This window comes from Schistocerca gregaria, chromosome 1 (genome assembly GCF_023897955.1).
Source record: "Schistocerca gregaria isolate iqSchGreg1 chromosome 1, iqSchGreg1.2, whole genome shotgun sequence".
In the NCBI taxonomy this organism is placed as follows: domain Eukaryota; kingdom Metazoa; phylum Arthropoda; class Insecta; order Orthoptera; family Acrididae; genus Schistocerca; species Schistocerca gregaria.
Genome location: NC_064920.1, coordinates 825376531 through 825400465, shown reverse-complemented (window position 1 = coordinate 825400465; position 23935 = coordinate 825376531). Strand labels below are relative to the sequence as shown.

General features: G+C 39.9%; 1 protein-coding gene across 1 annotated transcript in view; it reads left to right on the top strand.

The window, feature by feature from the left end:
* The window catches only part of LOC126271602 (beta-glucuronidase-like), a 129493-nt gene that overhangs the window by 71801 nt on the left and 33757 nt on the right, over positions 1 to 23935 (top strand). Inside the window, exon 9 of the mRNA XM_049974165.1 lies at positions 15008 to 15151. Within this exon, the coding sequence (XP_049830122.1) occupies positions 15008 to 15151 (144 nt within the window). The remainder of the gene's footprint in view (positions 1 to 15007; positions 15152 to 23935) is intronic.

Below are 23935 nucleotides of genomic sequence, written 5' to 3'. Positions count from 1 at the left end.
GTCACTTAAAAGTAAATACCAATTATCTCATGAAAAGCTAAGGTCGAATAAACAGTAGTGAAAAAACTAGCAATATGTTTCAGGCTTCAACCTATCTATCACTCCCTCAGGGACCACAAAGGCATGATCAGACTGGTAATAGCATGCGCTGAGGCATTTAAACACTCATTCTTTCACGTCGATCGGCATCATACTGTGCAAGCCACCTGATGTGTGGCGGAAGGAATTTCTGATACTATTAAAAGATCAACCACTTCTTCATTCCACTCGCGAATGGCCCATGGGAAGAATGATTGTCAGTAACCCTGTGTATTAGCTCCAATTTCTTGACTTCTCTCGTCATGGTCTTTTTGTAAGGTGCATGTGGGAGGAAGTAATATGTTGTCTGATTCTTCCTGGAAAGTGTTCTCTCGAAATATCAATAGGAAATCTCTCCATGGCGCACAATGCCTCTCTTGTAATGTCTCCCACTGGAGTTTGTTGAGAATCTCTGTAATGCTCTCACGTGAACTAAACAATCCCATGATGAAAAGCACTTTGTTGGATATTCTCTACATGTCGTACATGGTAAGAATACCATATTTATGAACAGTACTGAAGAATCGGTTTAACAAATACGTTATAAACCACTTCCTTTCTGGATGAGTTACATTTCCATAAGAATCTTCCTATGAATCTCAGTCAAGCATCTGCTTTTCCTGTCATGGGCATTCTACTTAATCAGTCTGGATACTTACTTCTAGATATTCTATGGTAGATATTGTGTCCAGCAGTTTGCATCTAAAGTGTATTTGTATTATGGTGGATTTGTTTTCCTATATACACGTTCAGGGTCTGAAGTCATCAGTCCCCTAGAACTTAGAGCTACTTAAACCTAACTAACCTAAGGACATCACACACATCCATGCCCGAGACAGGATTCGAACCTGCGACCGTAGCGGTCACGCGGTTCCAGACTGAAGCGCCTAGAACCGCTCGATCACACTGGCCGGCTTTCTATTACATATACATGGTAAAAAGTAATGGTTGTATCACACTTTCTTGGGGTACTCTAGAAATTACCTTTACACTTGCCAATTCTGACCCATTAACGGTGACATGGTAAATTGTAGCTGCAAGGAAGCCTTGAATCTGGTCAAAAATGTGATGTGACACTCGATAAGCTTATTTTTTTCACTAATCAGCAGTGTGGGGCGCTTTTATAAGTCTTCCTGAAGTCGAGGAATACGGCATCAACATGAGCATCATTGTATACACACCACTATGGAACTCACGGAGGAACAGCGTGAACTGATTTTGCATGAGCTCTTTACAGTATCCGCATTGAGTCTTATAGAAGATTTTCGTTCTCCAAAAACGTTACAATTCTTGAGTGTAGAACGTGTTCCATAAATCTACAACAGACTGATCTCAACAATACAGGATTTTATAATTAAATGTATTTGTCCTACTGCTCTTTTTTTCCATCACCAGGTACTCTTTGTTGCTTCAGCAATCTGTGATAAACTGTTGCTAGAAGGGGAGCAAGTTCTATCACATAATCTTCGTGGAATCTTATATATCTCATCTGGTCCTGATGCCTTTCCACTACGTAGTAATTCTTGAAGCGTTATCTAAATATCTACCATTTTCACATTGGTATTTGAAAGATGGGATTGTGTTAATCTTCCCCAGCGAAACAATTTTGAAATACCAAATTCAGCATTTTGGCCTTCCTTTTGTTGTCTCCCGTTTCGGTGTCAGTGTGGTCACTGAGTGAGTGAATAGAAGATTTCGAACTGTTTAGTAATTTTACACAAGACTAAAGATCCATAGACAAAACCTTACTTTCAGAGTTACTGAACAGTTCTCTCATTGCTCTTCATACTATAATTTTACTTGGTTCGGCTTTTGTTGTCAGCTCGGTTTTGACTTCCGTTAAATCTGTGGTGAAGCTTCCTTCGTGTACGTAACAGCTTTCTAATACAGCTATTAAACCATGGCGAGTCTTTCACAACCCCCTAAGATATTTGTAAACCCCTCTCATATGTAAAAAGTATTAGCACAGTCTAATATAATTTTTGAGACTGTGGTAGTAGATTGGCGGCTAGCCCATCTGACAACAATGACAGTACATCTGTTTACTTGTCAGTGCTTGAAGTTATGACGAGAGGAATACATTCAATTTAAGAATCTGAATTCTGGTACCTATCTAGCTGGTGCGCTGATCTGCTTCTGCTTTCTCCAGCTGTTTTCAAATGTTGGGCGGTAGGTTGTTTAATTATTAAACTGGACAAAAGATATTTTCCATTTGTTCATTTCAGAAAGCCATGCCATCTCCTCATTACTGCTGTATACAAATTAGAATTTATAAAAACATAGTTTGTTGAGCAACGTTGCTAAGCATCAAAGCATAACAAGCTACTAGCCTCCAACACTGATGCCGGCCGGTGTGGCCGTGCGGTTAAAGGCGCTTCAGTCTGGATCCGCGTGACCGCTCCAGTCGCAGGTTCGAATCCTGCTTCGGGCATGGTTGTGTGTGATGTCCTTAGGTTAGTTACGTTTAAGTAGTTCTAAGTTCTGGGGGACTGAAGACCACAGATGTTAAGTCCCATAGTGTTCAGAGCCATTTGAACCATCCAACACTGACGTCCTCTCTGACCGACTGACAAGCCAACAATTGCGTTTTAATAGCTTCGATTCTTGGAGTTATACGATTGTTTGATAAGTTGTATTTAGTTTTTATAAAAAAGCTGATAACTGAAAACATAAGAAGAATTAAAATTTTTATGTCTTTCATTTTAGCTAGTCACATTTGGACATTACTTGATTTTTGAACTGATGTGAGTAAATACGATTTAGAAATATAAACGCCGTTGTGAAAAAATACCTTTAGTTTGTGTACGCTAATAAATATTTAAATAATATTATAACCCATTCTACTTTTCCTCTGAACATAAATACCTAAATTGTAGAGAAATTATTTTACAGAGACATGGTATTTTTCTATTATGTGATAAAACTAGTTTCATTACGGTGTAGATTATATCTCCTACCTCTGACAAAGTCGTTAGTGTTTGTTTGTATACCTGATTTGGTCTAAATTTGGAAATGTTGTCGTAATGTGAAGAAAATCTCGATCTCTTTGTTAATGGTAAAGAAGGAGTAATGTGGCTTGTTTCACTGCAACTTACTTGGAATATACCCATCTAAGGCATATTGAATGTTGCTTTTGAAATTTTCCCTATTTGTGCTCCACATTTTCGTCCTCATCACTGAATATTTTATGCTGACTATTCAGACACTCTGCAATTTATATTCTGTCACTCTTGCTACCGTACGCGATAATATCTTCCTCCCTTTCTTAACATTCCTTGTAAAACCCGCAGTAATAGTTGCTATCACAGCCTTATGATCACTACCTTCCTCTACGTTTACTGATTTGGTAAGTTCCGACCCGTTTGTTGCTGGGAGGTCTAAGACGTTTCTTTCACAACTTGGTTCTCTAGCTATTTGCTCGAAGTAATTTTCAGACAAGTCAGTCATAGTAATGTCACACAAAACCCTGTCTCTGGCACCGATTGTGATAGCATGACTTTCTTAATCTTTATCTGGCAAGTTGGAGTTCTCCCCCCCCCCCCCCCACCTCCCCTCAATTACAACACGAAGATGAAAATTATTAATGATATTCTGCAAGTTCTCTCTGAAACACTCTACCACTACAGCTCCTGACCCACGTGGTCTATAGAAGCATACGATTACCATTTTTGACTAACCTCTGGTGATTGACTTCACCCACATAAATTCTCAATCAGAATCCATGATAACCTCGATAGATATTCTCAAGTTCTTTAATAAAACAAATACGCCGTCATCATTCTACATCTACACCTACATCTACATGGAGGATCTGCAAATTACATTTAAGTGCCTGACAGAGGGTCATCGAACCACCTTCAAAATTCTCTATTATTACAATCTCGTATAGCGCGCGGAAAGAATGAACACCTATATTTTTCCGTACGAGCTCTTATTTCCCTTATTTTATAGTGGTGATCGTTCCTCCCTATGTAAGTCGGTGTCAACAAAATATTTTCGCATTCGGAGGAGAAAGTGGGTGATTGGAATTTCGTGAGAAGATTCCGTCGCAACGAAAAACGCCTTTCTTTTAACGATTTCCAGCCTAAATCCTGTATCATTTCTGTGACATTCCCTCCCATATTTCGCGATAATACAACACGCGCTGCCTTTCTCTGAACTTTTTCGATATACTCCGTCAGTTCTATCTGGTAAGGATTGCACACCGCGCAATAGTATTCTAAAAGAGGACGGACAAGCGTAGTGTAGGCAGTCTCCTTAGCAGGTCTATTACATTTTCTAAGTGTCCTGCCAATAAAACGCAGTCTTTGGTTAGCCTTCCCGACAACATTTTCTATGTGTTCCTTCCAATTTAAGTTGGTCGTAATTGTAATACCTAGACATTTAGTTGAATTTAAGGCTTTTAGATTTGACTGATTTATCGTGTAATCGAAATTTAATGAGTGCCTTTTAGCTCTCATGTGGATGACCTCACACTTTTCGTTATTCAGGGTCAATTGCCACTTTTCGCACCATTCAGACATTTTTTCTAAATCGTTTTGCAGTTTGTTTTGATCTTCTGATGACTTTATTAGTCGATAAACGACAGCGTCATCTGCAAACAACCGAAGATGGCTGCTCAGATTGTCTCCCAAATCGTTTATATAGATAAGGAACAGCAAAGGGCCTATAACACTACCTTGGGGAACGCCAGAAATCTATTTTACACGATGACTTTTCGTCAATCACCACGAACTGTGACCTCTCTGACAGGAAACCACAAATCCACTCACATAACTGAGACGATATTCCATATGCACGCAATTTCAGTACGAGCCGCTTGTGTTGTACAGTGTCAAAAGCCTTCCGAAATCCAGAAATACGGGATCGATCTAGTCACACTTCATGTGAATAAAGAGCTAGTTGTGTTTCACAGGAACGATGTTTTCTAAACCCATGTTGGCTGTGTGTCAATAGTTTTCTTTGAGGTGAGTAACCTATCCTTATAATAAATATTCCAATCTGAACTTACGATTTCGTTGCTCGTCACTTCCAGTGTCAACCAACCATCTGTTCCTAATACTATCTGGGCATTATAACCATCAATAAGCAGTACTAATTCTAGGACTCTTCCTTGGATGGACCTGCAGTTTACTAATATCATACTAACCTTTTCTGTACCCTGTAAATGCATTCGCAATTGCAAATAATGACAAAAATCAGCTGTAGAATGGAATGACGACAATGAAAATTTGTAGCGGACTGATACTCGAACCCGGATTTCGCGCTTATCACCTTACCATTTGGATATCTGTGCACCACGCACGGCCACACCCAAACTTCTATATGTGGTCAACCATGCCTCTTCGATCTGGACTCGTACATCCATTGTGGATATTCCTATAAAGTTCAGACGTTGTACTTGAAAATCGTTTTTATATCCGATCTGCGATGATGAGCATTATCTGGGAATGTTATGGCTGTTGTAACTTCGTTTTTTTGCAGGCATTTCATCTCTGATCCCAAGGGAAGGGATTCTCCAACGTAAAAATGCCCCATGTGCACGCCACATGTATTCTGCTATCCTATCGCAGCTTCCTGTTAACGCTAGAAACTCTGCTTGCACGAAAGTTACTGCAGGAATTAAATATGCAAACTCAGACACACTGATCTAAACTATATGCTGTGTACTAACACAAGATTCAAACATAGTCAAATGACATGGTGCTTCTGGCGGAGGAAAAATTACACGAGGAGGCTAACTCAGACAAGGATATGCACTAGGATTTATGCAGAAATAGTAGCTTATAAGAGTACCATATGTGAATGGAACAAGCAGTAACTGTGACATGTATAGTACAATACTAACATCTGGTCTGCGGTTCACACTGATTTGCAGAGTTTGTATGAAGATGTAGGAAGTATTGAAATACAATTGTTTACAATCGATCAATGTACAATAATTTCCCTTTTATCACTATCTAAATTTCCGTATACTTAGACATTGTAACATTTGTGGATGAGATATTTAAATCTGGTGACGCTTTCTGACATTTCCTGGCAAATTATTCCATATTTTTACTCTTCTTATGCTTTCTCAAGTGATCTCACCCATGCATATTTCCAGTGGCGGATCCAGGGTTTTGTTTTAGGAGGGGCTTGACCCAACTGAGCGTAGGCTTTCTCAAGGTAAACATTAATACACTAAAACGCACACATAATTTTATTTTGCTCATTTAACGTATAGCGAGTCTTCTCGGATAACGCTTTGCAAATTCTTCAATGACTTCGACAGGTTGTAGGTAGCCAGATATATCTCGGTGTATATACATGGCAGCCAAACCATTCAACCCGTCATCCGTCAATGTCGTACGAAGGTACGACTTTGATCAGTTTAAGCGAAGAGAAGCTACGCTCCATACTACAAGTAGATACTGGTAATGTAGCGATAATTTGTTAAAGAATGTTTATATTAGGGAAAAATTCATTTGTCTCTTGTTGTGCCTCTGCTGTTGTTTGGGGAGGATGTTCCCTGTCCTTCCAAAGAGTTATTTCTCCCGATAACGAGAGAGGATGGGGCAGGTCGCTGCTGTAAACACGTGCAGCTGCCACTAAAGAGCTCAGATTTTGTTTTTACGATGGCACTTGGTATAAGGGTGAACAGGTCGAGAATTGAAGAGTGCTCTGCTCTCGAAAAGCGACTCCTCAACTGCCCCAATACAAAATCGACGAAAGAAAGGAATACATTCAATCTGAAACAAAACACGACATGACATTATTCTCGAACTCGAACGAACAGAAAAGAAAGAAATGCTGCATCAAGCAAAAAGCGTGTGTATGTATTAAAGGTTTATTTTGCCTGTAGTATTCCTTAACATCAGGTGCTTCTTTATTTGAGTGAAGAGCAGAACTTTTGGCGATTCTGGGTGACTGCGTTGGGATGTCCAAAGGTTCTACGATATGTCACGCCTCTTGGAAAATTTATTCATATTTTGTTTCTCTGTATCGTTCCAGTGTTCTTATTACACTGTCTACCATCTCATAGCAAAGGTTGATTGAAGTTGCCGCGAAAGCGAAACGGTAATTTCAAATACATCGGCGGTTACCGTCAAAGTTAAGACAAAGTCATATCGTTGAATAGAAGCCAGAAGACATTCACTTTCCGATGACGGAGAAGTTCTGTCCATTTCTTCAAGGAACTGTACGATAGAGTCAAAGAGCTCTTTGAATTGAAAAAGTGGATCATGCTTTTCAAGCCAGCGTGTGTCACTAAGACTTTGTAACTTTAATTCTTTTCGCTTCGTTTTTCAAGGATAGTTCGCTTTATAAGTTCCAATCCTTTTGCTGACACGCGCACAAAATTGGTAACACAACATACAACTCCAATCATATTGCGAATACTACGCAAGCAGCAGGCTCTCGCGATAGCTAGGTTTAGTTTATATGCCGCACATTGCATATAAGTCGCTAGCGGTTGGAACTGCTTTTATTGTACGCCACTGACCTTTCCAGACATGTTGGCACCTCCATCATAACCTTGACCTCTCAAATTCTTAACTTGTAGGCCGACTTGATTTAATTCTTGAACGATTTGATCGATTGATGCAGCACAAGTCATGTCAATTGTAGACAGAAAGCATATGAAGTCTTCGTGTATTGTGCTTTTTCTTGTAAATTGAGACACCTGATACATACACTGAGTTTTTCCGTGCCACTGGAATCGGTTGTTTCATCGCCAAGAACAGCATAATATTTTGCTTCTTTGACTTTGTCGTGTACGTTTTTCATGACAGAATGGCAACAATCAATGAGCTGACTGAGTTGTTTTGCTTAGATATGTAGCATTTTTTGGCGCTATCTCTAAATGTTTTTGGAGAGACGTATCACCTGAGTCAATGCTAAAATTTAAAAGAACTCGAAATATCCCTTGGCTGATTTCATCTCGGTGGCCTCTTAACAGTATGTTTTCTCGACCACATAATATGATCGTCTTTACTATAGGAATCAGCCGCTCTCTGCTTGATATAATCATTTTCAGTTTCTCAATTTCGATTAAATTATTTACAGCTTATTCAGGGTTTTTATGAACTTTTGAAATGTGCTTTTTGAAACTGTCATTTTGTGATAATCTGTAGCAGAATAGTTTCTGAAGATTTCTAGTGTCTTTTTGTATTTGCAAAGTGGGCGAATGTCTAAAGATCTTAGAGCCACAGAATGCTTGCCCCCACTACAAGGTTTTCTGAAGACTGTCAGATGTTTATACTTTTCCTCGTCACTGAGTACTTTTCCTACCACATAAGAAATATCAAAAGGATTTTCAGCGCAAGTATTCGATGTACTAGCCACTCCCACTGACACTGGTTCCAGTTCTGTAACAGCAGCAAACAATTACAGATTTTAAGTAAATAACGCGGTATAATCGTATGAAATTCGCGCCAACACCGGCATGCGCGCTAAGAAAGGTAGTTTAAAAAGAATTCAAAACCGAAAAAAACTCTATGATTGATATTACATTACATTATTTACCCTAAATATTACTTCACGCTGTCTTTTGTAGGGCAGACAGAGAGGATCGAGTGCTCAGAGCATTTTTGTTGCCAACAGCGAAATGAGATTTCCTTCTAAAAGAACTTATTCAAAACTATACACTACTATATTTTTTATCGTGCCTTCAACAAAACCATTAGACTGTTGTCTTTTAAGCACTGAGTGCGTTGAGTAACCAAAAGTATGAGACAGTTCAATTTATCACTTTGTTTAAAGCTAGAACAAAATTATGAAATGTGGCACAGAGAACTTAACTAAGAGAAAATGAAGAGCTCGGTGTTACCAACGCCTTCCTCCACAGAAGGGTCAACACCAGAGGCTGAGGTAATACCGGACAGAGTATGTTCAGATGCTTTACATGTCGTTAACAGTTCCTATCAGGTCACATGACACTGAGTAAAACAGTAAACAGCTGATAATTGATGGTCTGTTAACACTATCGGTTTCACTGCGTTAAAGTAACATCTTCAGGTGTTAGTGGTGTCAGATAAATTACCACATGGAGGTACCCCAACGTTCGTAGTCAGAGAATCCAACCACATGAAGAGGGGAAGTGCTCAACGAATAAAAACCGGTGAAACATTGGGGCGAATAGTGCAGGGGATGCGGCAACTGTAGTCACTATCGTAAGGGTAAAGCAATAGTGGATTCACAGACTACGAACGCTGGGAGCATTTCCATGTGTTGATTTATGTGACACCTATTACATCCGAATATGCTGCTTTAACGAAGCGAAACCAGACGGGTAAATAAACCATCAGTTAACAGCTGTCTGCGTTTTCAACGGCTGTGGCTGTCTATGTTACTAAGTTGTAAGTTCCTACCTGCGTTAGCATTTCTGTTGACAGTTCATTATTGTGGCAACACAGTTTTTTCCTTCCGATTCCTGCTCGAATCGACAAAAGCGAATTCATGATTTCGGATTTCACTTTATTTCTCGCTTTAGTTTTAAAGTCTTTCCACTTCCGCATTCGACCATGGTAACGTTAGTCGTGACAGCGCAAAAGTTGCCAATTCGTGAAATGAGTTGACATCATTTGCATCTCTGCGTTAAAGAACCTCACACTAGAAATTAACAGCGTCTGTTTCGGACCATTTGACAAGAGCTGAACTTTGTCATGGAAATCAGTTTTTGTTATTGTGCCAGGGTCAATATTACACGATTCACGGAGAGGAATCAATTACTCTTTAACAACACGAAGAGCTTTGGACACTCTAAGACGTGAAATTCTCCTCAAAATTTCGTTGTTGTCTGGAAGTTGTTGCAACAACTGAATTATTATTGGTGCACAAGCTGGATGCATCTCAGACATAGGACACGTTCTTGTTCTGGGTATAATTCAGATTTTCTCAATTCATTAACCTTATTTTTCGAACTAATATCCAAGATAAGTTTTGCGATCTAAGCGGATTTCAAAGTCTAACTTTAATTTTCTTCGCATAGGATATGCACGGACAAAACTTTTTTTATTAATGATTCTGTTAGCACAACGTGGTTATTTAGCAGCTTCCACCGATTCTCTGTGTTAGGATCAAAATGTGATTAACTAGATGCACATTTAGAAGAATCGTCTTGGAAAATATTTAAATACGCCTAATTGGATTCATCAGTAAACAGTGAATAAAGCATTTCTGCAGTGTAACAGTTGTCTTTGATTCGCGTTATTTCAATGTGCTTTCTAAGCTGGAGCCGCCGGTCTGTAGATTTTGTTACCAAAGGTTCTATGGACAACCATTGCGTATCACATGCGCGTGGAATTTTAAGGGGTTCTGCTCCTTTGACAGCCTGATAAATACCACTGTTGGCGAGTTCCAGACTGCAAAAACCAATTATACGTTTTCTTAGCTAAGAAGTCCAGATTTCCTGGAGCGTCTCACTTGCAGCAGAAGTAGAAAGTTGAACTGTATGGCTTACACATTTTATAACAATCAATTCCAGAATCACATTTTTCAAAATCTGGTTGGTACAACTTTGAACACCTACAATTGCGTTCGTACAGCCTGTGCCTATTCCCTGCCGCTTATTTAGATCTAATTTCAATTCTTGAGGCGCGTCTTCACTAGACTGTGTATTATAATTTTCGAGATCCGCTAATTTAAAAGAAAATGGACGTGATCGCATTGGTTGCAGCACTGTAATATATTACTGATATTCCTAATGTCTGTTGATTCATTAATTATAGTGATTTAAATGCTGTCATCGATATCTTGCAGAACATTTTCCACGAAATACGGTCTTATTACATGTTTTATAGCTGCACTATATTTTTTCTACGTATTTTAAGTTTTCTTTGCGTGGTTATTCTGCACGAAATTTCTGGGTATACTGTCCCTTTGCTTTACATATGTTTAGCACTAAAACAACTGCAAGTACCCAGCGAGGTGGCGCAGTTCTAGCACACTGGACTCGCATACGGGAGGACGTCGGTTCAATCCCGCGTCTGGCCATCCTGATTTAGGTTTCCGTGATTTCTCTGAATCGCTCCAGGCAAATGCCAGGATGGTTCCCTTGAAAGGGCACGGCCGACTTTCTTCCCCGTCCTTCCCTAATCCAACGAGGCAAATGACTTCGCTGTCTGGTCTCCTCACCCAAACAACCCTACTCAACCCAACCCAACCTAACAGCAAGATATTTGAGAATCACCACATTAATAGCGTCACTACAGATATGCACTGTGCATACAATTGCGGATTTATTAATACTAGAGCGCAAAACGAAATAGGTGCATAACAATACGGCCACAAAACAGACTGGAAGCGAAGACAAAATACCGTGAATTATAAATGTATAGGCGATATAAATTTAAGAGCTGCTAGACGTTAGCATATTACATGGTGCTGTTTTCTGTACGCAGAATGGACCAAGTGATTTAAAAAGATAATTTTACCATAAACCACCCAAATCTTTTTAAAATCCACCATAATTAACACCAGCCACTAGATGCAAAATTTGTACACTAGACAGATACTAAAAACCACCATATTTCGTGGGAAAAATCACTAACTTCGCAATCCTGATCCAGGGTCCAGTCCACGGCCACCCGCACCAAACCGAGCGAAAGATCAACGAACTCAACCCAATAAAAAGTCACAAACTCGACTAACCGTGTTTGTATGAATGTCATTAAGTACATACAAAATAATCAGAAAGCTGTATCTGCTGAGTCGACAATGATAAGACACCGACATTGTTTCGAGGTTCATTTTCACTCTTCTTCCTTCCCTTTCAGTAAACAGAAAAAAACGAAGTAAGGTCTCCTTGTCTACGTTTTGATGCCATTTTTTGAAAATCTGACAAATATAAACAAAAGCACGCCTTGATTACAATTAAAAACCACTTGAACAGCTCATTCTATTGTGTCTGATTCGAAAAACCATACAACAATGCCCTATGTGCACAGCAGCGCGGCGCGCTCACTCGCGAGTACCATGGCAGTGATTTGTGTTATGTAGCTGCGTTCCGAGTGCGTGGCGTGCGATTTAAAAACTAGTCACATTAGCATCTTCTTAGAGAAATGTAAAATTTGAAAACATACTACACCTACTTAAAATGGATTACGTAACAAGTGATGAAAATTGTACAGTAGGTATTATAGTACTAAGACATTAGGATAATACCAAGTTTAATTTGAGGTTTGTCACGGGTGGATCCAGATGCCTTTGGGAGGGGCCTTGAGCCTCTTAGCCCTCCCTCTGAATCCGCTACTGTATATTTAATAAATTTTCCAAAGTGTGGCTGTTTCTCTTCTATGTGCAAGGTTTTACTACACTCCTGGAAATTGAAATAAGAACACCGTGAATTCATTGTCCCAGGAAGGGGAAACTTTATTGACACATTCCTGGGGTCAGATACATCACATGATCACACTGACAGAACCACAGGCACAGAGACACAGGCAACAGAGCATGCACAATGTCGGCACTAGTACAGTGTATATCCACCTTTCGCAGCAATGCAGGCTACTATTCTCCCATGGAGACGATCGTAGAGATTCTGGATGTAGTCCTGTGGAACCGCTTGCCATGCCATTTCCACCTGGCGCCTCAGTTGGACCAGCGTTTGTGCTGGACGTGCAGACCGCTTGAGACGACGCTTCATCCAGTCCCAAACATGCTCAATGGGGGCCAGATCCGGAGGTCTTGCTAGCCAGGGTAGTTGACTTACACCTTCTAGAGCACGTTGGGTGGCATGGGATACATGCGGACGTGCATTGTCCTGTTGGAACAGAAAGTTCCCTTGCCGATCTAGGAATGGTAGAACGATGGGTTCGATGACGGTTTGGATGTACCGTGCACTATTCAGTGTCCCCTCGACGATCACCAGAGGTGTACGGCCAGTGTAGGAGATCGCTCCCCACACCATGATGCCGGGTGTTGGCCCTGTGTGCCTCGGTCGTATGCAGTCCTGATTGTGGCGCTCACCTGCACGGCGCCAAACACGCATACGACCATCATTGGCACCAAGGCAGAAGCGACTCTCATCGCTGAAGACGACACGTCTCCATTCCTCCCTCCATTCACGCCTGTCGCGACACCACTGGAGGCGGGCTGCACGATGTTGGGGCGTGAGCGGAAGACGGCCTAACGGTGTGCGGGACCGTAGTCCAGCTTCATGGAGACGGTTGCGAATGGTCCTCGCCGATACCCCAGGAGCAACAGTGTCCCTAATTTGCTGGGAAGTGGCGGTGTGGTCCCCTACGGCACTGCGTAGGATCCTACGGTCTTGGCGTGCATCCGTGCGTCGCTGCGGTCCGGTCCCAGGTCGACGGGCACGTGCACCTTCCGCCGACCACTGGCGACAACATCGATGTACTGTGGAGACCTCACGCCCCACGTGTTGAGCAATTCGACGGTACGTCCACCCGGCCTCCCGCATGTCCACTATATGCCCTCGCTCAAAGTCCGTCAACTGCACATACGGTTCACGTCCACGCTGTCGTGGCATCCTACCAGTGTTAAAGACTGCGATGGAGCTCCGTATGCCACGGCAAACTGGCTGACACTGACGGCGGCGGTGCACAAATGCTGCGCAGCTAGCGCCATTCGACGGCCAACACCGCGGTTCCTGGTGTGTCCGCTGTGCCGTGCGTGTGATCGTTGCTTGTACAGCCCTCTCGCAGTGTCCGGAGCAAGTATGGTGGATCTGACACACCGGTGTCAATGTGTTCTTTTTTCCATTTCCAGGAGTGTATTTCATTATCATTTCTGGTCTTATCAGGCTTCCATTACATACTTGATTGATTTCTAAGGCACTCTTTTTGTCTGCTTGGATAGGCATCTGTGGAGGATTTCATATTGCTCTAGCAAATTCAAACTGTGGTTTTTCTCAAGTGGTCAGGTGGCATTCTTCTTTATACAATTGCACCTTTACAACAAACAATATAACAATTGTTAATGTAAAGATTGACTTTAAGAAGTGGTGGAGTTTTATTAGTGCCTACTGCCAATGTACATCACTGAGAGGCAAAAACATTGAATTATAACTGTTACCTAAATCTATTTTTAGAAGAATACTATCTCTGGGAAATTCTGTCTGGGTTTTTGTACGTAATGTAGTATAACAACCAGATTAATATTTCTGTTTAATGTTATGTTTATTTTTCCACTTGCACCAAAATATAAAAAAACTTTTTTTACAATAAACATCGTGTGCTATTGAACTTTGACATAAAACTGATGACATCTTCATAACTGGCGCCAACTAACTCCCATTATAGACACGACACAGATTAAATTCAGACTGAATTGATGAACACTGCTGCTGGACTATAAACAAGTTACAATAATCATCACATTACATACTAATGTTAGTGTTTGTACACAGTCAAACTTATAATTAAAATTATGCTTTTACATAATACTAGGTACAAAAAATGAAAATACATTTAACATAAACTGATTAATTGTTAGATGTATTTTTCATTGTGAAGTTCTCTCAGGACTTACGGGTTGACAATTAATTTCAGAAAACAATAAGTTAATTACAAAATATCTTTCATTACTAATATTTACAATAAATCTTGATTTAATAATTAACACTATACATCAGACATTTTCAAAGTAAACAATTTGTGAATATAATTTCAGGGACTGGTGGCAAACAGAGATTCTGGAAATTTCTGTGAAAGTAAACTTGCATAAAATAACGATAACTTGAAAGCTGGAAACAAGGTTTTCTTAGTGTATAGCTAATTATAAACTCTACTCAGGTGGAAACAAGATTGCCCATATTAGCAGTCATTTACATAACACTTGTTCTATATAGAACTGTTAGATCAGAATGTGCATCAATCCTGGCATCTGTAACTTCCTTATATTGTTACCTGGCCTATTGCATCACAATCTACAGAAACTTCTTCAATCCCTAGTTTTAAATGTATGTATTATGATCTGTATGTTTCAGGAATTATTCTCCAGAGCTACTGGAAAACCACAAAAGATCACTAACAGAGTTGATTACAAGGGACAAGAACAGGCCAAGTGTTATCATTTGGTCAGTATCTAATGAACCACGTACACAGCTTGATGGAACTGAGGACTACTACAGGTGATTAGCAACAGACGTTAGAACTTACTTACTGGTAAAATGGTATCTTCCAGTATTATTCAAAAATAGTGTCTATAAACTCAATTCTGCACATGTTGCACTGCAATAAATCTTTCAGCAGATGATAAACACTACTTTGAGGTGCCAAGAACATTTATTCTCCCTTTGCGTGTTTTCTTTCCATTATCATCACTGTCCTGCATGTAGTCACCATATATAAATGTGAAATGTACCAACTGCAGTTTCAATACTAATCTTTTGAATTTTCAGTTTATTGAAGGGGTGTTGCATTTCCATAAAAAGATAACTTATACATTGTGATATCCCTGGTATTCAATTTAAGTACTCTCTGAACAGTTTGATAGCACTAACTACTAAATGATCATAATTATTACTTCCAGTTTTTATTAGGACAAAAAAATACAAAGATTCTCTTGCATCATTGTCTCTATAAAGATTGACTTCACACGGCTTCAACCATGTCATTTACACGAAATCACAATAATGAGAGATGTACAAGAACATGCTGCTTCTCTACATTTCATAGTTTGCAATCAATGTTTTAAATATTTGGATAATTTGGTCACAGATTTAACTTTGTCTTGGCACAGACTTCTATATTCAATAATTACATTGATTTATATTCAATTCTATGATTAGAGACAGTAAGTTTTGTAAATACATGATTTCAAGTGGATTAACTATGGATTATATTTCTAATATGTTTCCAATAATATAAAGTTGTGTACTTCAGATACATTTACTGTGAGTCTTCCTAAATAATTTGGACGTCATAGTATGTGGGTCTGTTTGATTTGGGCTACATAAATTAGCAGTTAATATACACTGAATCTGTAATGAAAAACTGCCAATTATATGTCCGAGTTCTTGTTTTGTACATCAAAATTCATATACCAACCAGATAATGAATGACACTGTAGGTTTAGTGTAACTTTACAGTGAGCAATGTGTGGTAATTGTCCCATTCTGCCACATTACAATTGTAATAAATGACGGCATGTGAATATAGAAACTATGTTGAGTCACGAAATTTATCTTTTGTGACGAATGTTGGCTTTTAGGCCTATGTGCTAGATATTTATTGAATCAGTGTATTAGGATGCATGCAGTTAACCAGTACTATTTATGAATAAGACAAATCCTAGTTCTATACTTTTCACTTTATTTTGAAATGGAAATTATTTGGAAAGGTGTCTTACATAGGTGTGATTTCTTTGAGTGAATTGTTACTCCCTTAATTTAATTTTTTTATTTTCATTGTTAAAGGTGTTTAAAATAATCTATTATATTAATAGTACTGTGATCTAAACTAAATAAGTGTAATCAAAATACCAGAATAAAAGACAAGCTATGTTGCACAGTAATGAACACATCACTTGTTCGAACAAGGGATAACAGGAAATAGATATGATCCCCAGTTGTGAGACATATATGTTCGTAAGGAAAATTTTATAAAAATGGACTTATTTAAGCAAATTAGTAATTTTAAACCCATAAATGTGCATGTTTAAAAAAGTCATTTTGGTTATTAGGTTGAGTTGTTATAAAACACTAAAAAAACTATACAACCAACATTTCAGCCCTCTTTACAGCAGTAAGGCTCTTCAGCATCACCAAAGACGAATGCTGCAAAAATGATCAAAATGTTGGTGGCACAGTTGGTTTACAAACACATGACCTAGCATCCAAAATGATTTTATTTAAACGATGAACCTGTATTTAGTAAAGCAATTATTTAATATGAAACAGGATATAGTGCCCCCCCCCTCCCCTTCCCTGTGAGGCTTTTAACTGATCTTATGTGATCCACCACAAATCCTCACCTGCGCCAACCTCTTCAGAGTTGCACATGCACCTTAGGTCCTCAGGTATTTGTTGGATGTATTTCAATCTCTATCTTCCCCTATCATTTTTAGCCTTTACAGGTCCCCTTCAGAGCCACAGAAAATTATCACATGTCATCCTGTCCTTTCTTCTTGTCAGTGATTTGCTCAAGTACCTACCTTCCTTTGGCAATTCTACGGAGAAACTACTCATACCTTGTCTTTTCAATCCACCCTTAGCATTGCATATCAAATTCTTTGATTCCATCCATTTCCGGTTTTTCCCCAGTCCGTGATTCACTACCAACAATTTTGTGTTCAAATTGTACATTCTCAGGAATTTCTTCCTCAAATGGAGGCCTTTATGTTTGATACTAACAGACTTCTTTTGGCCAGAAATGTCTTCTTTGATTATGATAGTGTGCTTTTTATGTCCTCTTTGGTTCATCCATCCAAGGCAGCATAATTACTTAAATTTATCTGCTTTGTGGGCAACAATTTTGATGTGTACTTAATCACTAATCTCATTTCTGCTACTCTTCATTACTTTCATCTTTCTTCAGTTTATTCTCAATTCATATTCATATTCTGCACTCATTTGGCAGTTCATTCCAGTCAACAGGTCCTGTAATTCTTTCTTACTTTTACTGAGAATAGCAAAATCATCAGTAAATTATGTTATTCATACCCTTTCATCATAGATTTCAGTCTCACTCGTAAACATTTCTTTTATTTCTGTGATTGCTGCTTTAATGTATAGACTGAACAGTAAGGGCAAAAGAATGAATCTCTGTCTTGCACTCTTTTTAATCTGAGCATTTGAGTCTTAGCACTTCAGTGTTATTGTTCCCTCTTGATTCTTGTAAGTACTGAATATTATTTTTTCCCCTATAGCTTATAGCTACTTTGCTTTGAATTTGAAACATTTTGCACTATTTTACATTCCTGAACACTTTTTCCAGGTCAATAAATCTTGCATCCATCATGATGCTCCCTATTTGCTCAGGATTAATTTTTGCTAAGAGCCCCCATGAACCATGGAACTTGCCACCGGTGGGGAGGCTTGTGTGCCTCAGTGATACAGATAGCCTTACTGTAGGTGCATCCACAATGGAGGGTATCTGTTGAGAGGCAAGACAAATGTGTGGTTCCCGAAGGCTTGCAGCAGCCTTTTCAGTAGTAGTAAGGGCAACAGTCTGGATGATTGACTGATCTGGCCTTGTAACATAAACCAAAATGGCCTTGCTGTGCTGGTACTGCAAATGGCTGAAAGCAAGGGGAGACTACAGCCATATTTTTTCCTAAGGGCATGGAGTTTTACAGTATGGCTAAATGATGATGGTCCCCCATTTGGATCTCTGGCTGGGGACTACTCAGGAGGATGTCATTATCAGGAGAAACAAAACTGCTCTTCTACAGATCGGAGTGTGGAATGTCAGGTCCCTTAATCGGGCAGGTAGGTTAGAAAACTGAAAAAGGGAAATGGATAGGTTAAAGTTAGATATAGTGGCTATTAATGAAGTTTAGTGGCAAGAGGACCAAGACTTTTGGTCAGGTGAATACAGGTATATAAATACACAATAAAATAATGGTAATGCTGGAGTAAGTTTAATAATGAAAAAAAAAAAAAAAGCAGGAGCACGAGTAGGCTACTATGAAAAGCACAGTGAATGTATTATTGTAGCCAAGATAGATGCGAAGCCCATGCCTACCACAGTAGTACAAGTTTATATGCCAACTATCTCCACAGATGATGAAGAGATTGAAGAACTGTGTGATGAGATAAAAAAAATCATTCAGATAGTGAGGGGAGATGAAAATTTAATAGTCATGGGTGACAGGAATTCAATAGTAGGAAAAGAAAAATAAGCACAAGTAGTGGGTGAATATCGAATGGAGGTAAGGAATGAAAGAGGAAGCCTCCTGGTAGAATTTTGCACAGAGCATAACTTAATCATAGCTAACACTTGGTTTAAGAATAATGAAAGAATGTAGCATATATGGAAGAGGCCTGGAGACACTGGAAGGTTTCAGATGGATTATATAATGGCAAGACAGAGATTTAAGAACCAGGTTTTACATTTTAAGACATTTCCAGGGGCAGATGTGGACTCTGACCACAGTTTGTTGGTTATGAACTGCAGACTAAAACTGAAGAACCTGTAAAAAGATAGGAATTTAATGAGATGGGACCTGAATAAACTGAAAGAACCAGAGGTTGTAGAGAGTTTCAGAGAGAGCATCAGGGAATGTTTGACAAGAATGGGGGAAAGAAGTACTGTAGAAGAAGAATGGATTGCTTTGAGAGATGAAATAGTGAAGACAGCAGAGGATCAAGTGTGTAAAAAGATGAGGGCTCATAGAAATCCTTGGGTAACAGAAGAGACATGGAATTTAATTAATGGAAGGAGAAAATATAAAAATGCAGTGAATGAAGCAGACAAAAAGGAATACAAATAGAAATGAGATCTACAGGAAGTGCAAAATGGCTAATCAGGTGTGGCTAGAGGGCAAATGTAAGGATTTAGAGGAGTATATCACTAGGGGTAAGATATATACTGCCTACAGGAAAATTAAAGAGACCTCTGGAGGAAAGAGAACCACTGGTATGAATATTAAGAGTTCTAAACAAAGAAGGGAAAGCAGAAAGTTGGAAGGAGTACATGGAGGGTCTATACAAGGGAGATGTACTGGAGGGCAATATTATGGAAACAGAAGAGAATGTAGATGAAGAAACAAGACCCTGGGAGGAGACAACATTCCATTAGAACTACTGATAGCCTTGGGAGAACGAGCCATGACAAAACTCTACCACCTGGTGAGCAAACATATGAGATGGTGAAATATCCTCAGACTTCAAGAAGAATGGAATAATTCCAACACCATAGAAAGCAGGTGTTGGTAGGTGTGAAAATTACTGAACTATCAGTTCAATATGTCACATCTGCAAAATATTAACACGAATTCTTTACAGACAAATGGAAAAACTGGTAAAAGCTGACCTCGGGGAAGATCAGTTTGGATTCCATAGAAATGTTGGAACACACAAGGCAATACTGACCCTATGACTTGTCATAGAAGATAGGTTCCGAAAAGGCAAACTACATTTGTAACATTTATAGACTTGAAGAAAGCTTTTGACAATGTTGATTGGCACACTCTTTTTCAACTCTAAAGATGGCAGGGGTAAAATAAAGGGGGCAAAAGGCTATTTGTAATTTGTGCAGAAACCAGATGGCAGTTACAAGAGTTGAGGGAAGCAGTGGTTGAGAAGGGAATGAGACAGGGTTGTAGACTATCCCTGATGTTATTTAGTCTGTATATTGAGCGAGCAAGCAGCAAGAGAAACAAAAGAAAATTTGTATTAGGAATTAATGTCCAGGGAAAAGAAGTGAAAACTTTGAGGTTCACTGATGACATTGGAAGTCTGCCAGAGACAGCAAAGGACTTGGAAGAGCTGTTGAATGGAATGGACAGTGTCTTGAAAGGAGGCCATAAGATGAACATCAGCAAAAGCAAAATGAGGATAATGGAATAAAGTCTAAATAAATCAGATGATGCTAATGGAATTAGGCTAGGAAATGAGACACTTATAGTAGATGAGGTTTGCTATTTGGGAAGTAAAGTAAGTGATAATGGTCAAAGTTGGGAAGGTATAAAATGAGGCTGGCAATGGCATGAAAAGCATCTCTGATGAAGAGAAATTTGTTAACATTAAGTGTATATTTAAGTGGCAGGAGGTCTTTTCTGAAAGTATTTTTATGGAAGTGAAACATGGACAATAAATAGTTTAGACAAAAAGAGAATAGAGGCTTTTGAAATGTGGTGCTACAGAAGAATGTTGAAGATTTGATGGATAGACCATGTATCTGATGAGGCGTTACTGAATAGAATTGGGGAGAAGAGGAATTTGTGGCACAAAATGACTACAAGAAGGAATCCTTTGGTAGGACATGTCCTGAGTCCTCAAAGGATCACCAATTAGTATTGGAGGGCAGCGTGGGGAGTAAAAATTGTAGAAGGAGACCAATAGATGAATACACTAAGCAGATTCAGAAGGATGTAGGCTGCAGTATGTACTTTGATATTTTATGCGTACCATCTACTTTGAACATGTATTCTCAGCAACATATTGAGAGTACATTGAAGTCACCACCGACTGTAACTGTATGAGTGGGGTACATATTTGAGATGAGACTCAAGTTTTCTTTGAATGTTTCAGAAACTGTATCATTTGAGTCATGAAGTTGGTAAAAGAAACAAATTACTAATGTATTCCAGATGTCAAGTATAACCTCTACCTGTACTGACTCACTGGAACTATCATCTCCAATTTCATTGCAAGATAAACGACTTCTATCAAAAACAAACATGCCAACACAACTGTATTTAATCTATTCTTCCTGAACCCTGGTAGGTCATTTGTGAACATTTTGGCTGAACTTACCTCTGGCTTTTGTCAGCTTTCAGTACTTATAACAATTTCAGCCTCAGTGCTTTCTATTAGCATGGAACACTGGCTCTTCCCCAACACTGCTAAGAGAATTTAAATCTATAATATGTATAGTTCCTAGTTCTACCCTCATCCTGTGTTCAACCTGCAAACACTCTGATAATGGAGCCCTTTACATTCTTTCCCAAGAAAGCTAAGAAACCACACAGTCCATTCCACACAGCCCCCATTATCTGTGAAGCCAGTTCTAGTGTATTATGGAGCCCTGAGCTATTAAGTGGAACTCAACACCCCAAACTCTCTATGGCAGAAGTGTAAGAATCTGCAGCAGACACGGTCACAAAACCATCTAAGCCTGTGATTCAAAACTCCGACTTGGCTCTGTACCAAAGGTCCACAATCAGTGTTATTGACAATGCTACTGATGGTGAGTGAGCTCTGCCTTCCTCTCACAAGCAAGAATGGCAGCAGTCTTTACCAACCTTGGATACCAGTACTACATCCCCCCTCCTCCTCATCTCGTCCCAGCTGTCATGCCTGTATGTGCACAGAATGCACATTGAACTTCTTCCCCTCCTTGGCAGCTATATCAATGAGAGGAACAAATATTTACCTAACACTGGAGCCCCACCTGCCAGTAATCCCACCCTCTGTGAATACAGAGATTTTGCAGGCTGAGAGGCTTCCTCTGAAACAGGACAAGTGACAATGTCTGGCTGAGGATCTTTATTACCCACAGACAGCACCTGAAATTCATTTGTCAAGTGAACTGGAAATGCCTTTTACTTGGGCCCACTGCCCATCTGACAATGAGTGCAGAGCCAACCTCAGTGTGGGTAGCAACTGGGTAGCCACAGTGGTGCACGACTGAGGGGCACTTGGGTTGTGATGCATGTCCCTTGAATTCCCACATGTGGCTCCCTGCATTGATGTCTATTGGCAGTGCCCTCAGACAGACCGACAGATGACAGCACCACCAGGAGCTGTGAGCAAGGAGCCACCAGCTCAACTCTTATCTGAACACAGCAATCACAGTTCCTATTCATATTAAATATGGTGGAACTATACACTACACTGTTATTAAAACATGAGTCGGTGCCTATCAAATACACAAATCTGCAAGAAATTCAAAAATTAAACTACTAAGCACACAGGTAAATGAAAATAAGCTGCCGTCAGCTTGTCTCCATTCTGCAGTATAGGTGTCAAGGAGCTGTTCCCCTGGAAAACAATGGATTTGCAACCTCCCATTGGCGTGATGTAGAAGGTATCAGGATACATCAAACCATGGAGCAGTCTGCCACTATCCAGTGCCAATTGTCATGTGACCATTTCAGTCATTGTTGCTGATGCTGTGGTGTTAACTTTGGCACATGCATGGGTCATTGGCTGTTGAGGCCCTTCATTAGGAGTGTTTGGTGCACTGTTGGTTCAGACACACTTGTACTCTGCCAGCATTAAAGTCTGATGCTAGTTCTCCCACAGTTCACAGCCTGCGCTGTTTTACTAGTCTGCCCAACCTATGACATCTGACATCTGTTGCGAGGGAAAGGCGCTCAACCCCACGACGTCTGGATGTGATTTCATCTTGGTTCCACCATGTGCTGAAGACACTCACCACAGTATTCTATGAACATCCAACAAGTCACAAGGTTTCTAAAATACTCATGCCAGCCCTGTAGGCCATGACAATCTGACTTTGGTCGAACTCATTTATCGCGAATCTCTTGCCCAACGTAAAGTCCCGAGCAACTGGAAAAAGCGCAGGTGACGCCTGTATATAAGAAGGGTAGAAGGACAGATCCTCAAAATTACAGACTAATTCCCTTAACATTGGTTTGTTGCAGGATTCTCGAACATATTCTCAGTTCGAATATAATGAATTTCCTTGAGACAGAGAAGTTGCTGTCCATGCATCAGCACGGCTTTAGAAAGCATTGCTCCTGCAAAAACACGCAACTTGCCCTGCTCAAGTGTGGTAGGTCTGCTGTTGTTTTCTATCTACATAAATGATCTAAATAAAATAGAAAGAAACTTCCACATGGGAAAAATATATTAAAAACAAGGATTCCAAGACTTACCAAGCGGGAAAGCGCCGGCAGACAGGCACATGAACAAAACACACAAACACACACACAGAATTACGAGCTTTCGCAACTGGCAGTTGCTTCGTCAGGAAAGAGGGAAGGAGAGGGAAAAATGAAAGGATGTGGGTTTTAAGGGAGAGGGTAAGGAGTCATTCCAATCCCGGGAGCGAAAAGACTTCCCTTAGGGGAAAAAAAGGACAGGTGTACACTCGCACACACACACACACACACACACACATATCCATCCGCACATCCACAGACACAAGCAGACATATTTAAAGGCAAAGAGTAAGGGCAGAGATGTCAGTCGAGGCGGAAGTACAGAGGCAAAGAAGTTGTTGAAAGACAGGTGAGGTATGAGCGGCGGCAACTTGAAATTAGCGGAGGTTGAGGCCTGGCG